The sequence below is a fragment of the Cervus canadensis genome, chromosome 14, assembly GCF_019320065.1.
Source record: "Cervus canadensis isolate Bull #8, Minnesota chromosome 14, ASM1932006v1, whole genome shotgun sequence".
NCBI lineage: Eukaryota > Metazoa > Chordata > Mammalia > Artiodactyla > Cervidae > Cervus > Cervus canadensis.
Window position 1 is genome coordinate 5,560,368 of NC_057399.1, and position 13,718 is coordinate 5,574,085.

The window sequence follows — 13,718 nt, forward strand, 5'->3', positions numbered from 1 at the left end:
CGGCGACTCCACCGAGCAGCCCCGCGGGAGCCGGGGCACCTTTGCATGAGCTCGAGAGGACTGTGCCTGCCCGCAGCCGCCCGGGAAGCAGGAGCCTGCGCGCGGGCCGTGGAGCAAGGCGGGAGCCGGCGGCGGCGGCGGCGGCGGCCAGGGGCGCACGGTGCCGGGACCAGCTCGCCGCGCCCTATGGGGAGCCGGCGGCCGCGGCGCTGCTGAGGCGGGCCCGGCGGGCCAGGCGGGGGGCCGGGGCCCGGGCTGCAGCAGTCCCCTCTGCGGCTGCCGGGCCGGCCCGGGCGCCCGGGGGCTGGGGGGTGGGGGGTGGGGGAGGCCGCGGAGCGCCGAAGCGGGGGCCCGGGCCGAGGGCGCGGCAGGGCTGCGCGCACGCTGGGGCGCGTGGAGGGGCGCGGAGGGCGAGATGAGTCTGGTGGGGGGCTTCCCCCACCACCCGGTGGTGCATCATGAGGGCTATCCGTTCGCCGCCGCCGCCGCCGCTGCTGCCGCCGCGGCCGCCAGCCGCTGCAGCCACGAGGAGAACCCCTACTTCCACGGCTGGCTCATCGGCCACCCCGAGATGTCGCCCCCCGATTACAGCATGGCCCTGTCCTACAGCCCCGAGTACGCCAGCGGCGCCGCCAGCCTGGACCACTCCCATTACGGGGGGGTGCCGCCGGGCGCCGGGCCCCCAGGCCTGGGGGGGCCGCGCCCGGTGAAGCGCCGGGGCACCGCCAACCGCAAGGAGCGGCGCAGGACTCAAAGCATTAACAGCGCCTTCGCAGAGCTGCGCGAGTGCATCCCCAACGTGCCCGCCGACACCAAGCTCTCCAAGATCAAGACTCTGCGCCTGGCCACCAGCTACATCGCCTACCTCATGGACCTGCTGGCCAAGGACGACCAGAACGGCGAGGCGGAGGCCTTCAAGGCAGAGATCAAGAAGACAGATGTGAAAGAAGAGAAGAGGAAGAAGGAGCTGGTCAGTACCAGGCGGCAGAGGGCAGTGGGGTGCGGGGGAGCGGGGATCCGGGTCTCTCTCCCGTTGGGCTGAACGCTGGCCCGCCGCGTTCTCTGGCAGCGCCCTGAGCCAAGTTGCTTGCACCAGGTTGTGGTCGGAAGGTTTCCCCGCAGAAGCAGAGAGGCCAGGGGAGGGTGTCAGCACGCGGAGGAGGTGAAGAGGGATGTTTTGCGCTGGCGATCTTCTTTCCGGGTTATCGCCGCGCCCCCAGGCACTTAGGGCCGGCCTCGCGGACTCCAGCTTGATCTTTCGATCGTACTGGCCTGGACCCCTCTTTCCTCGTCCTTTCGAGCCTTCATTCGGCCTCCAGTCCGTTCTTGCTTTCAGATGTTTCTAAAATAAGTTGCTCAGAAGCACTTGATTCCAGTTATTTCACTACTGGTTGCGTTTCCCCTTCTTGATAACGAGGCAGCCACTGATTCTAAGAGTTTTTGCGGTGGTTCTGATAACTATACCGGGAAGACGTGAAGGTGAACATAAGATAAGTACTTCAAAATTCAGCTTAGTTTCTCTCTGGCAGTGATGTTAAAATGTGACTTCCCAGATGAGTATTCTTCCTATTTCTGGTTTTGTTTGCATGTGCCTTTACATTTTAAGACAAATAGTAAGTATCATCATAGTCATTGTCATTGTTCTGAACAGTAACACAAAGTTATAACTGAAAATTAGTTTTCTCAAGTTCCTAACCAGGTGACCATAGGGTGGTGGAGTTTAGAGCAGGGCTACTGCCATGAAGAACATGGAAAATAATTCCATTTGTCGAGGTTTTCTTCCTTGGGGTCTATGGCACTTTAGTTGCTGCCAAGTCGAGGGATCTCCTGTAGCCCGGGATTTCAGAGGCCTTGGAGGAGGCCTTGGACAGACAGGCCCAAGCCGAGGCCGAGGCACCTCTCCCCATCTGCCTTAGAGCGCGGGTCTGGGACTGCGATTGAAAACAGAAAAGGGAAACCAGACTGAGCGCCGACCCCAGATCGCGCCCCTACATCTGGAGTTAGAGAGAAGGCCCCCAGTTCCTCCATAAACGACTTGAAAACCGGTGGTTGTTTATAAACTCGCCGACCTGGGAGTTGAGTGCTGCCGCTGCGTGTCGGCCTGGGCGGTAACTAGGGCAGCGCCAGCCTTCCTAGCTCTTCTGCAGGGGCTGGGAGTTGAGGCCACCCCACCTGCGGTTCCTGGCTGGCTCTCCCACTATCTTCTCTGGCTGGGAAAGCGCGGGGGTTGCGTGGGACCGGATCTCCTCTCTGATTTTCTCTTTCTACTTTTCTCCCCCTCACCTCACCTCTTCTCTGCCCAGAATGAAATCTTGAAAAGCACAGTAAGCAGCAACGACAAGAAAACCAAAGGCCGGACGGGCTGGCCGCAGCATGTCTGGGCCCTGGAGCTCAAGCAGTGAGGAAGAGGAGGAGGAGGAAGAGAAGGAGAGCTCCAGCAGGGCCCAGGAGCTGGATGCAGACCCAGGACTCCAGGCAAGCTCTGCGTGCTCCGCTCTGAGGACTTCCTGCATTTGGATCATCCGGTTTATTTATGTGCAATGTGCCTCCCTCTCTTTGCCCCCTTCGAGGCATCCGCTCCCCACCTTCCCCTCCAAAAAAAAAAAAAAAGTGGATATTTGAAGAAAAGCATTCCGTATTTTAATATGAAGAGGACACTCCTTCGTGGTAAGGGATCCCGTCGTTGTCTTGTAGAGTCTCTGTTTGTGAATGTTTCCTCCTGCTGTGTAGACACCAGCGATGCTCCCTCTCCACTTACCTAAACCCTTCCAGATAAAGACAGCGGGACACTAGTGTGTATGTGAAGTGTATCTTTAATACTTGGCCTTTGGATATAAATATTACTGGGGATTATAAAGTTTTATTTCAAAGCAGAAAACGGGCAGCTAACATGTCCGTTGAGCTTTCCTGGTGGCTCGGCGGTAAAGAATCTGCCTGCCAATGTAGGAGATGCGGGTTCGAACCCTGGGTGGGAAAGATCCCCTGGAGAAGGACATGGCAATCCACTCCAGTATTCTTGCCTGGAAAATCCCATTGATAGAGAAGCCTGGCGGGCTGCAGTCCATGGGGTCGCAAAAGAGTAGGACACGACTTAGCAATTAAACCACCACCATCATGTATGTTGGGGGTAAGTGTCTAGCGCCACAGTTCCATCTGATGTGGTTCCCACTTTGAAGATGTTTCCAGCAGCTCCTTGTTTTGTGCACTTCCGTCCTCTAAAATTAAGTGGAATTAATATTGAAGGTGTAAACGTTGTAAGTATTCAATAAACCACTGTGTGTTTTTTTTTACAAAACCCCTATCTTTTAATGGTTGATACCTCAAGAGAGTTTTGAAAACAAAACTGTTATATTTGTTTTCATTATATTTAAAATATTCAGAAGTAAACTAAATTATCGTGATTGCCTCTAACTTTGTTTGTTTGATACAGTCAGTGGTTCAGATCAGTCATCAACGTGAGCAACCTTGAAGGCAGGGCCGGCAAGGAAGCCCTTTAAAAACAGATGTCCTTGGTGAAGGTCCTGCCAAAGGGCCTGGGCTCCGTGAGTCCTGCCTCCTTCCCTCTGTCTCTGCCTCCAGGAGAGCACCGAGTGGTCTGTAGAAGGAGGGTCTGGGCCGCAGAGAGGCCTAAGCCCTTTGCTCCGAGGGTGGAAAGTTGTCCTGGTTGAAATCAACCTGAAATCAACCCAGACGCCATGTGGTGGGGGCTTCGGGTTTTGTTGGAGGAGCCATTTTCGCTGAAGGAGTTTTGGGGAGGAACCTAGCCCTTATTGCAGACGCAGGAGCTAGTCTAGGGTTTTTAATTCAAAATATAGGGCTTTCATCCAAGTAAAGGGGAAAAAAGACCAGGAGAAAGGAAAAGAGGAGGTTTTTGCTGGTCGTCTCAACGGGGGGCAGGTGGAGGGGGGGAGACTCCTCTTGGCCGCCCGGGGGAGGGGGAGGGCCCTCGGAAAAAGTCCTTGATTAGGTAACAAGGAATTCTACGTCAAGTAAGAAATCGCGAACTCGACCGAGGATTCTAAGGGGGGTGAAGCGGGCGCTAGATTTACAAGGAGTTATAGGGAACTCAATATTAACCGCGCGGCGTCTGTAGTCCTCCCGGCCGCAGGCCAGTCCGGCCCAGGGCTCCCTCCCCCGCTGCCAGCCGCCGCGGCCGGAGGTTCGGGCTCGGGGAGTCTAGGCACTTCCCAGGAGGAAGTCCCCAGGCCTCCTTCGCCCGCGGGCTTGGCCGGAGCGGAATCTCTGCTCTAGGAACCGGAGTAGCTCGAGCGCCGTAAAGGGCTCGGCAGACTGGGGAAGGGGAGCGGAGGAGGAGGCATTCGGAGTACGCAGCGGGGGAGAGAAGAAAGGCAAAACCTATTAAAAAGCGGTTTTGTTTCATGAGACGCCGCGCGTTCAAATCTGTTGTGAGGGCGGCTTGCCAGAGGGTTTCCACCTTGGAACCCATCCTCGGGATGATGTTCGATCACACCCCGGCCCCGGGCACAGACTCTCCCCCTCCATCCCAGGGGTCCCACTCCGGCCAGCGCCGCCTCTGAGCCCCTCCCGGGCCACCGGCGAGTTCGCTCGAGCCAGGCTGCAGGCGTTCGAGCGGCGCTGCGGGGTTCTTCTGCGGGCGGCGGACGACGTGAGGGCGCGGGGTTAGAACAAACTCGGCCAAAGCGATCTGAACTTTCTCCCCTCGGGTCAGCGGGCGCTGGGCCGACGTGGTGGGCGCGGGGCTGTGTTTACAGACACTTGCCTTTGTTTATAGCGCTGGGGGGCGGAGGGAGGCGCGCCCTGATTTTCTATTACTCTTGGGATTCCTGTCCGTTTGACCGAGTGGCTCCCTCCCTCTCCTGCCGCCCGTTGCGTCTTTACGCTAATCCGTTCAAGAGAAAAGATGCCAGAACCTACCGGTGGAGGGAAGGAGTTTTTACCAAGGGAGTGGAATGCTTGGTGGTGGAGGAAGTGAGGTTTTCAAAACAGGAGTTATCTTCACGTGCCTGGGTGCCCGTGCGGGCCTGGACTGGCTGGTCTTCCTTGCCATCTGGGCCTTAACGCATTTCTAGGGGGTTTAACGCTTTCTCTGGTCTGTTAAAAGCCAACAGAAGGGAATCAGAACACCCCGGCAGCACCGTCGCTACGAGGCCGCGGGGCTGCTGCACGTGCGTTTAAACCCGCGCTCCAGAAAAGCGTCTTTTGTCTGGCCTGGGCCCCCGTGCTGCCCGCCTGCCCGCCCGCCGCGCCGCTTCCTAGGGCTCCGCAGCTCCAGTGCTTGGACACCTCCAGCACCTGGACCTTCCAACCCACCGGCAACCGCAACGGGCCAGATATCCAGGAGACCCGATACCCAGGGGGGTGCCGAACCCCCTAACCTGACGCTTCAACTCGCAAGACACCCCACATGTCGTCCCACGTTGTCAAGTTCCAGGCCACGAAGTGGTGGGCTAGGCAGGCGTTTCTTCTACGCTTGCATGCTTTTCTCTTATACACATTTCTTTCCCTTTTAAATCCCTTTCTCCTTTGCTTCAAAAAAAAAATTTTTCCCCCAAGCTCCTGCCTTGTGGGACTGGCTAAAAGGCCTCTGTTTTAATTGCTTGGATAATGTGGTTGCTGCCATTTTGTTAAAAGCAATCACTCCTGCAGCGAAATCACAAGCTCTCTAGACAGGCCGGAGCCGACAAAAATGCAGGATTTGACGTTAAAAGCTAAATGGGAAGCTGGGGCGGCGGAAGGTAAATTGATGGTGGATCTGGTTGTCAGGGCCGGGCCCCAGACCGCCGCGCAGGCCGAGCGCCTGATAACCCTGGAGCACTGAGGGGCGAGGGCTCGCCGGCGCGGGCGCGCGCGCGCGCTGGCGCGTGTGTCCAATAGACCCATTCTCAACTTCTTGGGAAGTAATTTGGGAAAACTCGACAGAGGGGGACCTGACCACACACCCTGTTCCCAGCCGCAAGTTCCCAGAACTTTCCGCCAGGACAGGACACTTACTGTGGCTTTCAGAGTTTTTTTCAGGTCGAAGTGCCAGGAAGATGACAGCAAGATCACTTGGGAGGTCTTCTTGCCTTCTGAATCCCAGGACCACGCTCTAGGGGGTCGGCGGTCGACCCCAGCCGCCCAGTCTGTTAGCCAAAGTCCGGGAACGTAGGAAAGGTGAGCCTCTCACCTAAGCTGCCCTTCTCTGGGCTAGCAGAACCAGGAGGTCTGGTCGTCCCCGCCCTGAGGTGGGCGCAGCTGTGGCGCCAGGGACGGAGCCTCCAGGCCCCTTGGAAAACAAAGTGTGCGTTTGAGTCGGGGCTGGAGAACGGCTGGAATCCTGCCCCTTCACCTGGATGGCTGGTGGCCGCCATCCGGGACTGGCCGGCGTGGTTGAGGTCGCCAGAGGAGGAGTGAGTTGTGTGCACTCGGACTTCGCTGGAAAGGGAGCCGAGGGAGAGAGACAGCTAGATGCAAAGCCATACGGAGTCGAAGGAGGCATGCAAGCTGCTTCCGAGAAACTAGTTTTGCAGAGAAAACCGGAACCAGCTGCGAGGGCCCGAGGCGCGTGTGTGTGCATGGGCAGTACACTGGGCACGCGGTACCACTCTAGCCGGCGCTGCGTTTGAGCCGTGGCTCTACAAAGCGCGGGAAACCGCTCAGCGTTTCCTGTCCCCAGCAGCGCTCGCGGCCCCCGACTTCCTCCTCTACTGCCGCGCGCGCTCTCCCCGCGCGCGAGTCCCACCCACACGCCCGCATCTGGACATTGGACTGGCGGTAGGTGACGAGCCTAGCGGCCCAGGAGAGGAGGCGCGGGGCCTGTGCCTCAGGGAGGGCTGGATCGGGATCCTGGGCGCCGCATGTCTTGTCCGGATCTGTTGACCTGAGGGGACCGATTCGCTCGACCGGGCTTGACTCTTCGGGTCCATCCACATCCTCGCGCGAGGAGGGGGCGCCGACGAGGGCCCCGGCCTGCGGAAGCCCGCGCACCCCTCGGAGGAAAGACCCCGGAGCGGCCCCGAGGCCGGGGGCAGCCCGCTTCCCCGGAAGCCCAGGCGCTCTGTAGGATTTACGTCCACGGGGCGGGGGTGGGGGGGGGGGGATGGGGGAACCAAGTGTTTAACTGTTTGGCAAGAGAGGGGCAGCTCTAGGAGAGGAAGATAGCGAGCGCGCACGGCCTGCAGCGGGTGTCCCGGGGACAGGCTCAGCTCCCCAGCGGCGGCGGCGGGTCGGCCGTCCAGGGGCGCGGGGCGGGGACTCCCAGGCGCACGGACGAGCGTCCTCTCCTGCCCCCTCTCACCCTGCCCAAGCCAGCCCGGGTGCAGGAGCGCGCCCCCGCCTCTCCCCTGAACCGACTCCCCCACTGTACACACACGCACATTCCCTTCCAATTCTCCCAGCAGTTGGGCCGCTTTGATGATCAGATGGTAGAGCCCTGATTACAAATTTATTCCCGGCCGCTCCGTCCGTCTTTATCTCCGCTATTAGGGCCATCTGGGAGTGATTAGCGCCGCGCCCGCGCCCAGCCGCGCTGCCTATCTCGCCGCGGCGCGGCCGGAGCCGGGCTGACGTCAGGGCAGACGGCTCGGAGCCATCCCAGCCAAGCTGGGTGTAATCGGCGGCCGCGTGGCCAAGTTCTCCCGGGCCAGGCCGGCAGCTGGAACGCGCCGCCAGTCTGTGCGCGGGGACTTTCTCAATATGTATTTTTAGTCCAGAAGACGTTCTTGTTTTCCGTTTTTTTTTTGAGATGAGGTGGGGCCGGTGAACGCTTCGGCGGGGCCCATCCCCACTTTAAATTTTCCAACCCACTGCTTCTGGTGCTTCCGGCCCGGAAAAGGCTCCAGCCTTTGGTCCTGACCCGACCGCGCGCTCCTCCGCTATCCCTGCGCTGGGGTGCTGCTCTCCTACACGAACAGTTGCGGCCCCTGCAGCGGTGCCCATGCAGGTCCGGCGGCTCTTAGGGGTCCGTGGAGGGGGGGACGGGTCGTCCTCCTGGTATTGGGACCCGTTTGACCCCTACACCCCTCGAGCCAAAATTGTGAGTTTCTGCCCAGCTGGGCGGCCTGAGAGACGCTGATTATGGAACCGAAAGTCTCTCCAGGCCTCCGTCTTTGCACCTGCTATTACAGCCCAAGGATCTGAGGCTCTGGACTCTCCCCTGCCTCCGCTTCCCCGCGCAGATGTCCTTGACACAAACCCTGACAATTTGCCAGGGAAGGATGCCTAGGGCAGCTTTGTCCCCTACTGTGTCAGTGCCCAGGGCAGAGGCTGGGTATATATGGGTAATTCCTGCGCGGGCGGAGGACACCCCTGGCCGCCCACACTCCTGCCCTGTGGCACTGGCCTGGTCTTTGCTGTGAATCCAACTCCAGAACCCTTTAGGTTTGAGCTTCCCACCCTAGTGATTGGAAATCTCTGAAGAACCTGGTAAAATTATAGATACAGCCCCACCTCCACCAAAAATTCTGCTTCAGCCAGAGTTAAGACCCAAAGTCTTCAGCTTTCAAGACACCCCCAGGGAGTTAGGGAACCACTGCCTAAGGCCACACACATTCACTACAGCCAGTCCCTCACCCTTGGCACTCTGGAGGGCCCATGTGAAACACTGGACAATTGGCAAGGGGATGGCTTTCTCATGGGGGAGGGCCAGGACTGCATTCTTTAAAGTTTCTCCTGGGACAGAATTGGCTATATCATGGATCAGCCCCACACCTTGATTTAACTAAGCAAAGCAAAGATTCCAAAAGCCAGAAGATGTGATTTATTTCAGCACAGGCTGCAAAGGCCAAGCTGAGCATTTACTCAAAGGCTACAGATAATTTAGCCAGAGGGGAAAGAAGTCGTAGCCCGTGATTTGAGAGTAGTGATGAGAAGATCTATTGGGGGCCTAAGGGTATCTAAAATAAACAGGAGATCCAGTTGAGAAAATTTCCCAAATGTTCGCCTCTTCCAGGCAACTCAGTACAGCAAACTCCAAAGTGGTCTTGTAATCTAGAAGGGAAGAGAACCATTTCCTCCTAGGTTGGTGAAAGCATCACACTGAGAGGTTGGCGCCCCCTCCCACCCACCCATATCCCTTGCAGAGGGGGAAGGAAATATGGGGGTGGCTTGAGGATAGAGAATGAGGCTTTTAAAGACTGGACCCTTAATAAGTGGAGGAGGGCGTGCCTATCTGTGCTTGGGGTGGGGGTGGGGGTGCAGATAATGGCCACACCAAGTAATTCCCCACAGCCCTGGTTAGTGGCTTCTCCAGGTTCTGCTTTAATAGTGGAGACCGGCTGTGTTTTGAGTCATCCAGACCACTCACAAACAAACAAAACCAACAAAAACACATCACTTCTTCCTGTGATACTGTCTTGCATTTAGCATGCATAAACTTTTACTTGAATTAAATGGGATGAATCAACATGGCCCACAGGCCCAGAGAATCCCTGTTTCCATTTCTAAGCAAAGGAGTCAGGCTTGCAGGCAGCTAAACCATTTACAGAAAGAATCACAGGGTACTCACCAACCCCCACCCCAACTTACAACCCAGTTTTTTCAAATAGTATATTTAATACACAACTAATCCTGAACAACCAGACTCAACCTGATATTTCCCTGTGATCAGATGGAGGGTTTCTAAATGTTATTCTTCATTTTAGCACCAAACCATCTTTCAATTCGTTGGTGAGCAAGAACTCAAGAGTCAGGGAGACGTGCAGTTTTCAGCAGGACGTGAGGTCATTTGCTGTTTGCTTCTTTGCTGCTCTCCCTGCTAAAAGAACTTAGAGCAAACAGTGCACTTACTCTGGCAGAGAGTTTTCAACCTTCATTGCCTAGAGAAGAGGCCAAAAAAGGTATCATTCTAAATTAAGATGGCAGTAAATACCTCTCCCCTTCTGGAAAGAAGTAAGCCACTATGCCAGTACAGGATTCCATTCTGTGTAAAGTGAGTTGTTGTTGCCTTGAGCTGACATTTTGTCTTTAGGGTAAGGCAGCCACACAGGAAACAAAAACTGTGTGTGTGTTGCTTTTATTTTTGAAGAAGAAAACGCAGACTGACTCTGTGAGAACTTGGTCATCAAAGAAAACTGATGCGGTTTTACTGGGAGAAAGTGGCCCGCCTGAACATCGCCTTCACTTTGCAAATCTGGTTTTCATATTCTCGCTCAGTAATCACCCAGAGCCATAACTGTCTCTGAAATTATTCATTAAAGTCATTTTCAGGGATTCTCACAGGATGACTCTTTTACGTTTATGATCTTCTGAGAGCAATGACATCAGCCTCTGTCTCTTTTCCGCTTTTAATGAATGTGCTAGGGAGACACGAGGGGCCAGGGCTCTGTCCGTGGGGAGGGAGGGGGCGGGCGGGGGTGGAGTGGAATTCACCAGCCGCTCTGCTCCCGGCGCGGTCAGCTGAGCCCGGGCGCGCGCAGACATCCTTTGATTAAGGAGGGTATTCCGGGGAGTGCAGGCTGTGCAGAGGATCACGGCGGTGCCCTGTGGTGCTGTCAGCAGTGACAGATCCCAGATGGGGCCGCTACTGTATGGCAGATTGAGTTTCTCAGCCGAAAACTCACCCTCCCTCCTAAACGTCTTCAAAAACCTTCTCCAGATACTCCAGGTCGCTTCGTGTGAAACTGAAAAAGTCCAACACCAAAGTTGGTTTTGCTTGCTTGCGTGTGTGTGCGCGTGTGTGTGTTAGGCTCCCCCCGCCCCGACCCCTTCCTTTTCTTTTTTCTCTGCACTTCCTCCTCCTCTGAGCATCTTAGACCTGCTTCAAGGTTACCAGGCTGCTAACGGCGCAGACCTGGCTGCCCTGGTCGTTCGTGTTCGCCCGGCCCAGCGCCGCGCCGTCGACTCAGCACCCAAGGGCCCCGAAGGCAATCCGGTGGGTAGGGGCGCGGCGTCGGGGACGCGAGGGCCCCTCGGTGCACCCCAGGCGGCCGGGGTGGACGGCATGGGGAGGGCGGGAGACTGAACCTTAGGAGGAAGCAGAGACCGCTTGGCCTGGCCCCCGGCTTCCCTCCCGCGTTTCTCCCGGGTGGAGCGCCGTCCCGCCCGCCGGGACAATTTCAGGGTCCGTACAGAGCCCGGGAAGGGGGCAGGGGCTGTCCTTCGGGACCGGGAAGGGCGTGCGGACGGCCTCGAGAGCCTCTGGGGCTCGGCGTGAACCGGGGTGGGTAGCGGGAACCGGGACGGCGGAAGCTAGACCAGGGCATCTCCCAGGAGAGACGCGGCGCAGGCAGACCCAGCTCTCCAAGCCATCAACATCCGCCCACTTGAGAGCTGCCAGTCTGGGCCCCAAGTTTCGTATTCCTGGACACACATGGGGTTGGAAACTCCTTTGCAGAAACTACTGGACTTACTTTAAACTTTCGTCTAACAATTAAACAGCCCCTTCGCTATCTCCTCGGAAGCGATGAAGATTCCTTCCGCGGTGCTGTCCCCTCCCAAGGGTGCCCAGGCGGAGGAGGGGGGCGAAAGGGAGTGGGTGAAAGGCGGAGCACCCTGATTCTGCTCGGATCTTTAGACCCCACCCATCCCGACCCCACTATCCTCTTAACTCGGGCACTCGGCGTGTTCCCACGGGCCTGGGCCGGAGGCGAAAGAGAGAAAAGGAAGGACAGAACCTGGAGAGAGCGAGTTTTGCTTTAATTTAAAGAAGACATTGGTCTCTCCTTCAGAATACCCGTGCAGCCGCCTCCGCCTACTCCCACACCCCTCCGAGTAAGGGCAGCTTGGAAAGTCTCAGATCCACTTACAAAAGAGTCTCTATGGAACCCGGAGAGGAGCTAAAAATACCGCAGACGCCAGGCCCAAGGTGCTTGGGGCTCAGAAGAGAGCTGGCGGCCTCCCTCGGCCCGGGCTTGCCCTGGAGGCACCGCCTTCTGCACCTTGAGGGTTCGGCCCGGGCTTAGCTGGGCGCCCACCCTGCAGCCGCTGGGCGCATTTTCCCCACGCCTTTGTGCCCTGACCTGGGCCTTTTGTAGCCGAGTCTTCCGGTGCAACTTCTGGTAAAATCACAGGGCACGCTTTAGACTCTCTTCATTCGGCCCCCTCTGCAAACTCAGTCTTAGAAAGGATAGAGGCAGGACCACTACGTCCTATTTTAAGTCAGTCATAACCCGGTCTCGCAGAATTCCCTCTACACTTTGTATAATGATCTGTATGGATGTATGCAGTTGATTGCAGTCCAGGGACAAAAGATGACTTGAGAGAAATCTGTGAACCCCCTATTACAGCCCTCTCCTGGGGAAAAACAATCTGACAGTTATTTCCCCTGGTCATCAGGTAAAATCACAAAACTCTTTATGTAACAGCAAAATACACACTGAATTTCAAAACTCCCGCTTGCCCTCTTTAGAAGGCAGCTTTTATTTTCACGGCCCACGCTGGATGAAAGTGGTTTATTTTGATTTTTTTTTTTTCCTTGTACCCACATGCCTTGTAAAAGGTTCCTGTGCACGGGCCCGGCCCCCCTCTGATGACCGCAGGGGCCTTGCTTCCAGACAGCAGCCCCCGCCGTTCGGTTTTTAAGTCCTCGCCTGGAGCCGAGGTGTAATTGCGACCCCGCCCGAGCCGCGAGCCTCCCGGGGGGACGTTTGGCCAGGCCTGTACTGGGGCCGGGACCTCCCAAGTGGCGGACCTGGGAGCGGGGAGCCGCGCGGCCCTATCCCTCCCCGCCTCCTCCCTCCCTCCCCTGCGGACTCTGCTCCTTTGCTCTGGGTCTCGGTCCAGCTTGCCCTGGGCGCACAGCGTTTCTCCTCCCCTCCACTTTTTTGGTTTGCTCTTGCCCTTTTCCCCTCTAGCACCTTTTTACCGCTCTCCCCGTCTCCTTCACGTTGAAATCCCAGCCCCAGAGAAGTAGAGTGGGGATTTATCAGAATCTGGAGAGACTTACAGAGCCTCTGGCCCCGCGGGCGCCGAGGCGGAGTCGCAACCGGGCGCGCTTCTGCGTAACGTCAGCGCGCCGGGTAATTTACCTTCCCCGGGCGTCTGTCAATATGACTAATTTCCACTGGGGTCAAAAAGCCTTTCTCCGGCAGTCCATCTTGGAACGCTCTCTTACGCGGCAGACCGGGTTAGTTGTTTTGTTTCCAGCCCTAGAAATAAATACTCTTGGGGGCGTCCCTGCGTGGGGAGTCCGAGAGTAGCAGAAGAATATATACACGGTGTCAATTAAAGGCAGTTTTCCTTGAACTACGAACTGTGATTGGGCTTAAATGACAGCGACCTGCTAGCCTTTTAGTTCACATTACCTAACTCGTCCTTGATACCAGTGCTTTCTTTAGAAACAGGAAATCAGAAAAGAGGGAAATAATTATTGCGCTAGTTTCCCTCTGCGGCATGTAGATCCCTACTGAAACATTTTCTTCGCGTTTCGGGGTGTGATTTAAACATAATGTATGCGCGCGTGGCTTGCTAATCTGGCCTAGACAGACAGTATATCATCCAGGTGGTATTTTACAATAATTTCAAAATTGCTACCGGACTGCTTAAGTGTGAAATCTGTGCCGCGGATTGAAACGTCCTCCGGGACTCGATATAGGCGGCTAGTTGATGTCAGTTGCTCTTGGAGAAATGGGCTGAAAAAAGTCAGTGTGGTGGATGCACGTCTGCAGAGCCCACTCCTGTCTGGAGAAGGGCACCTAGCCGCAGTTCTTGGGTGCTGGAGGAGGTAAATCTTTTCAATCCAGGTCTACCGGGAAGTGAAGGTCGCCAGAAAATCCATTTCCCTCCTTCCTAGGCTCTGGCACAGAGACCCCAAAAAGGAA

The 13,718-nt window shown here is 56.7% G+C and overlaps 1 protein-coding gene across 1 annotated transcript; it reads left to right on the forward strand.

The window, feature by feature from the left end:
• The first annotated feature begins 284 nt into the window (after positions 1–284).
• Positions 285–3,401, forward strand: HAND2 (heart and neural crest derivatives expressed 2). The gene is made up of 2 exons (XM_043487154.1): positions 285–970; positions 2,304–3,401. Exons 1-2 carry the CDS (start codon positions 416–418, stop codon positions 2,400–2,402), a joined length of 654 nt encoding a protein of 217 aa, XP_043343089.1. The 5' UTR covers positions 285–415; the 3' UTR covers positions 2,403–3,401.
• The last annotated feature ends 10,317 nt before the right edge of the window (positions 3,402–13,718 follow it).

Coding starts and splice junctions, on each gene's coding strand:
- HAND2 (XM_043487154.1), top strand. CDS start 416: ATGAGTCTGGTGGGGGGCTTCCCCCACCACCCGGTGGTGCATCATGAG. Junction 971..2,303: donor AGAAGAGGAAGAAGGAGCTG/GTCAGTACCAGG, acceptor TTCTCTGCCCAG/AATGAAATCTTGAAAAGCAC.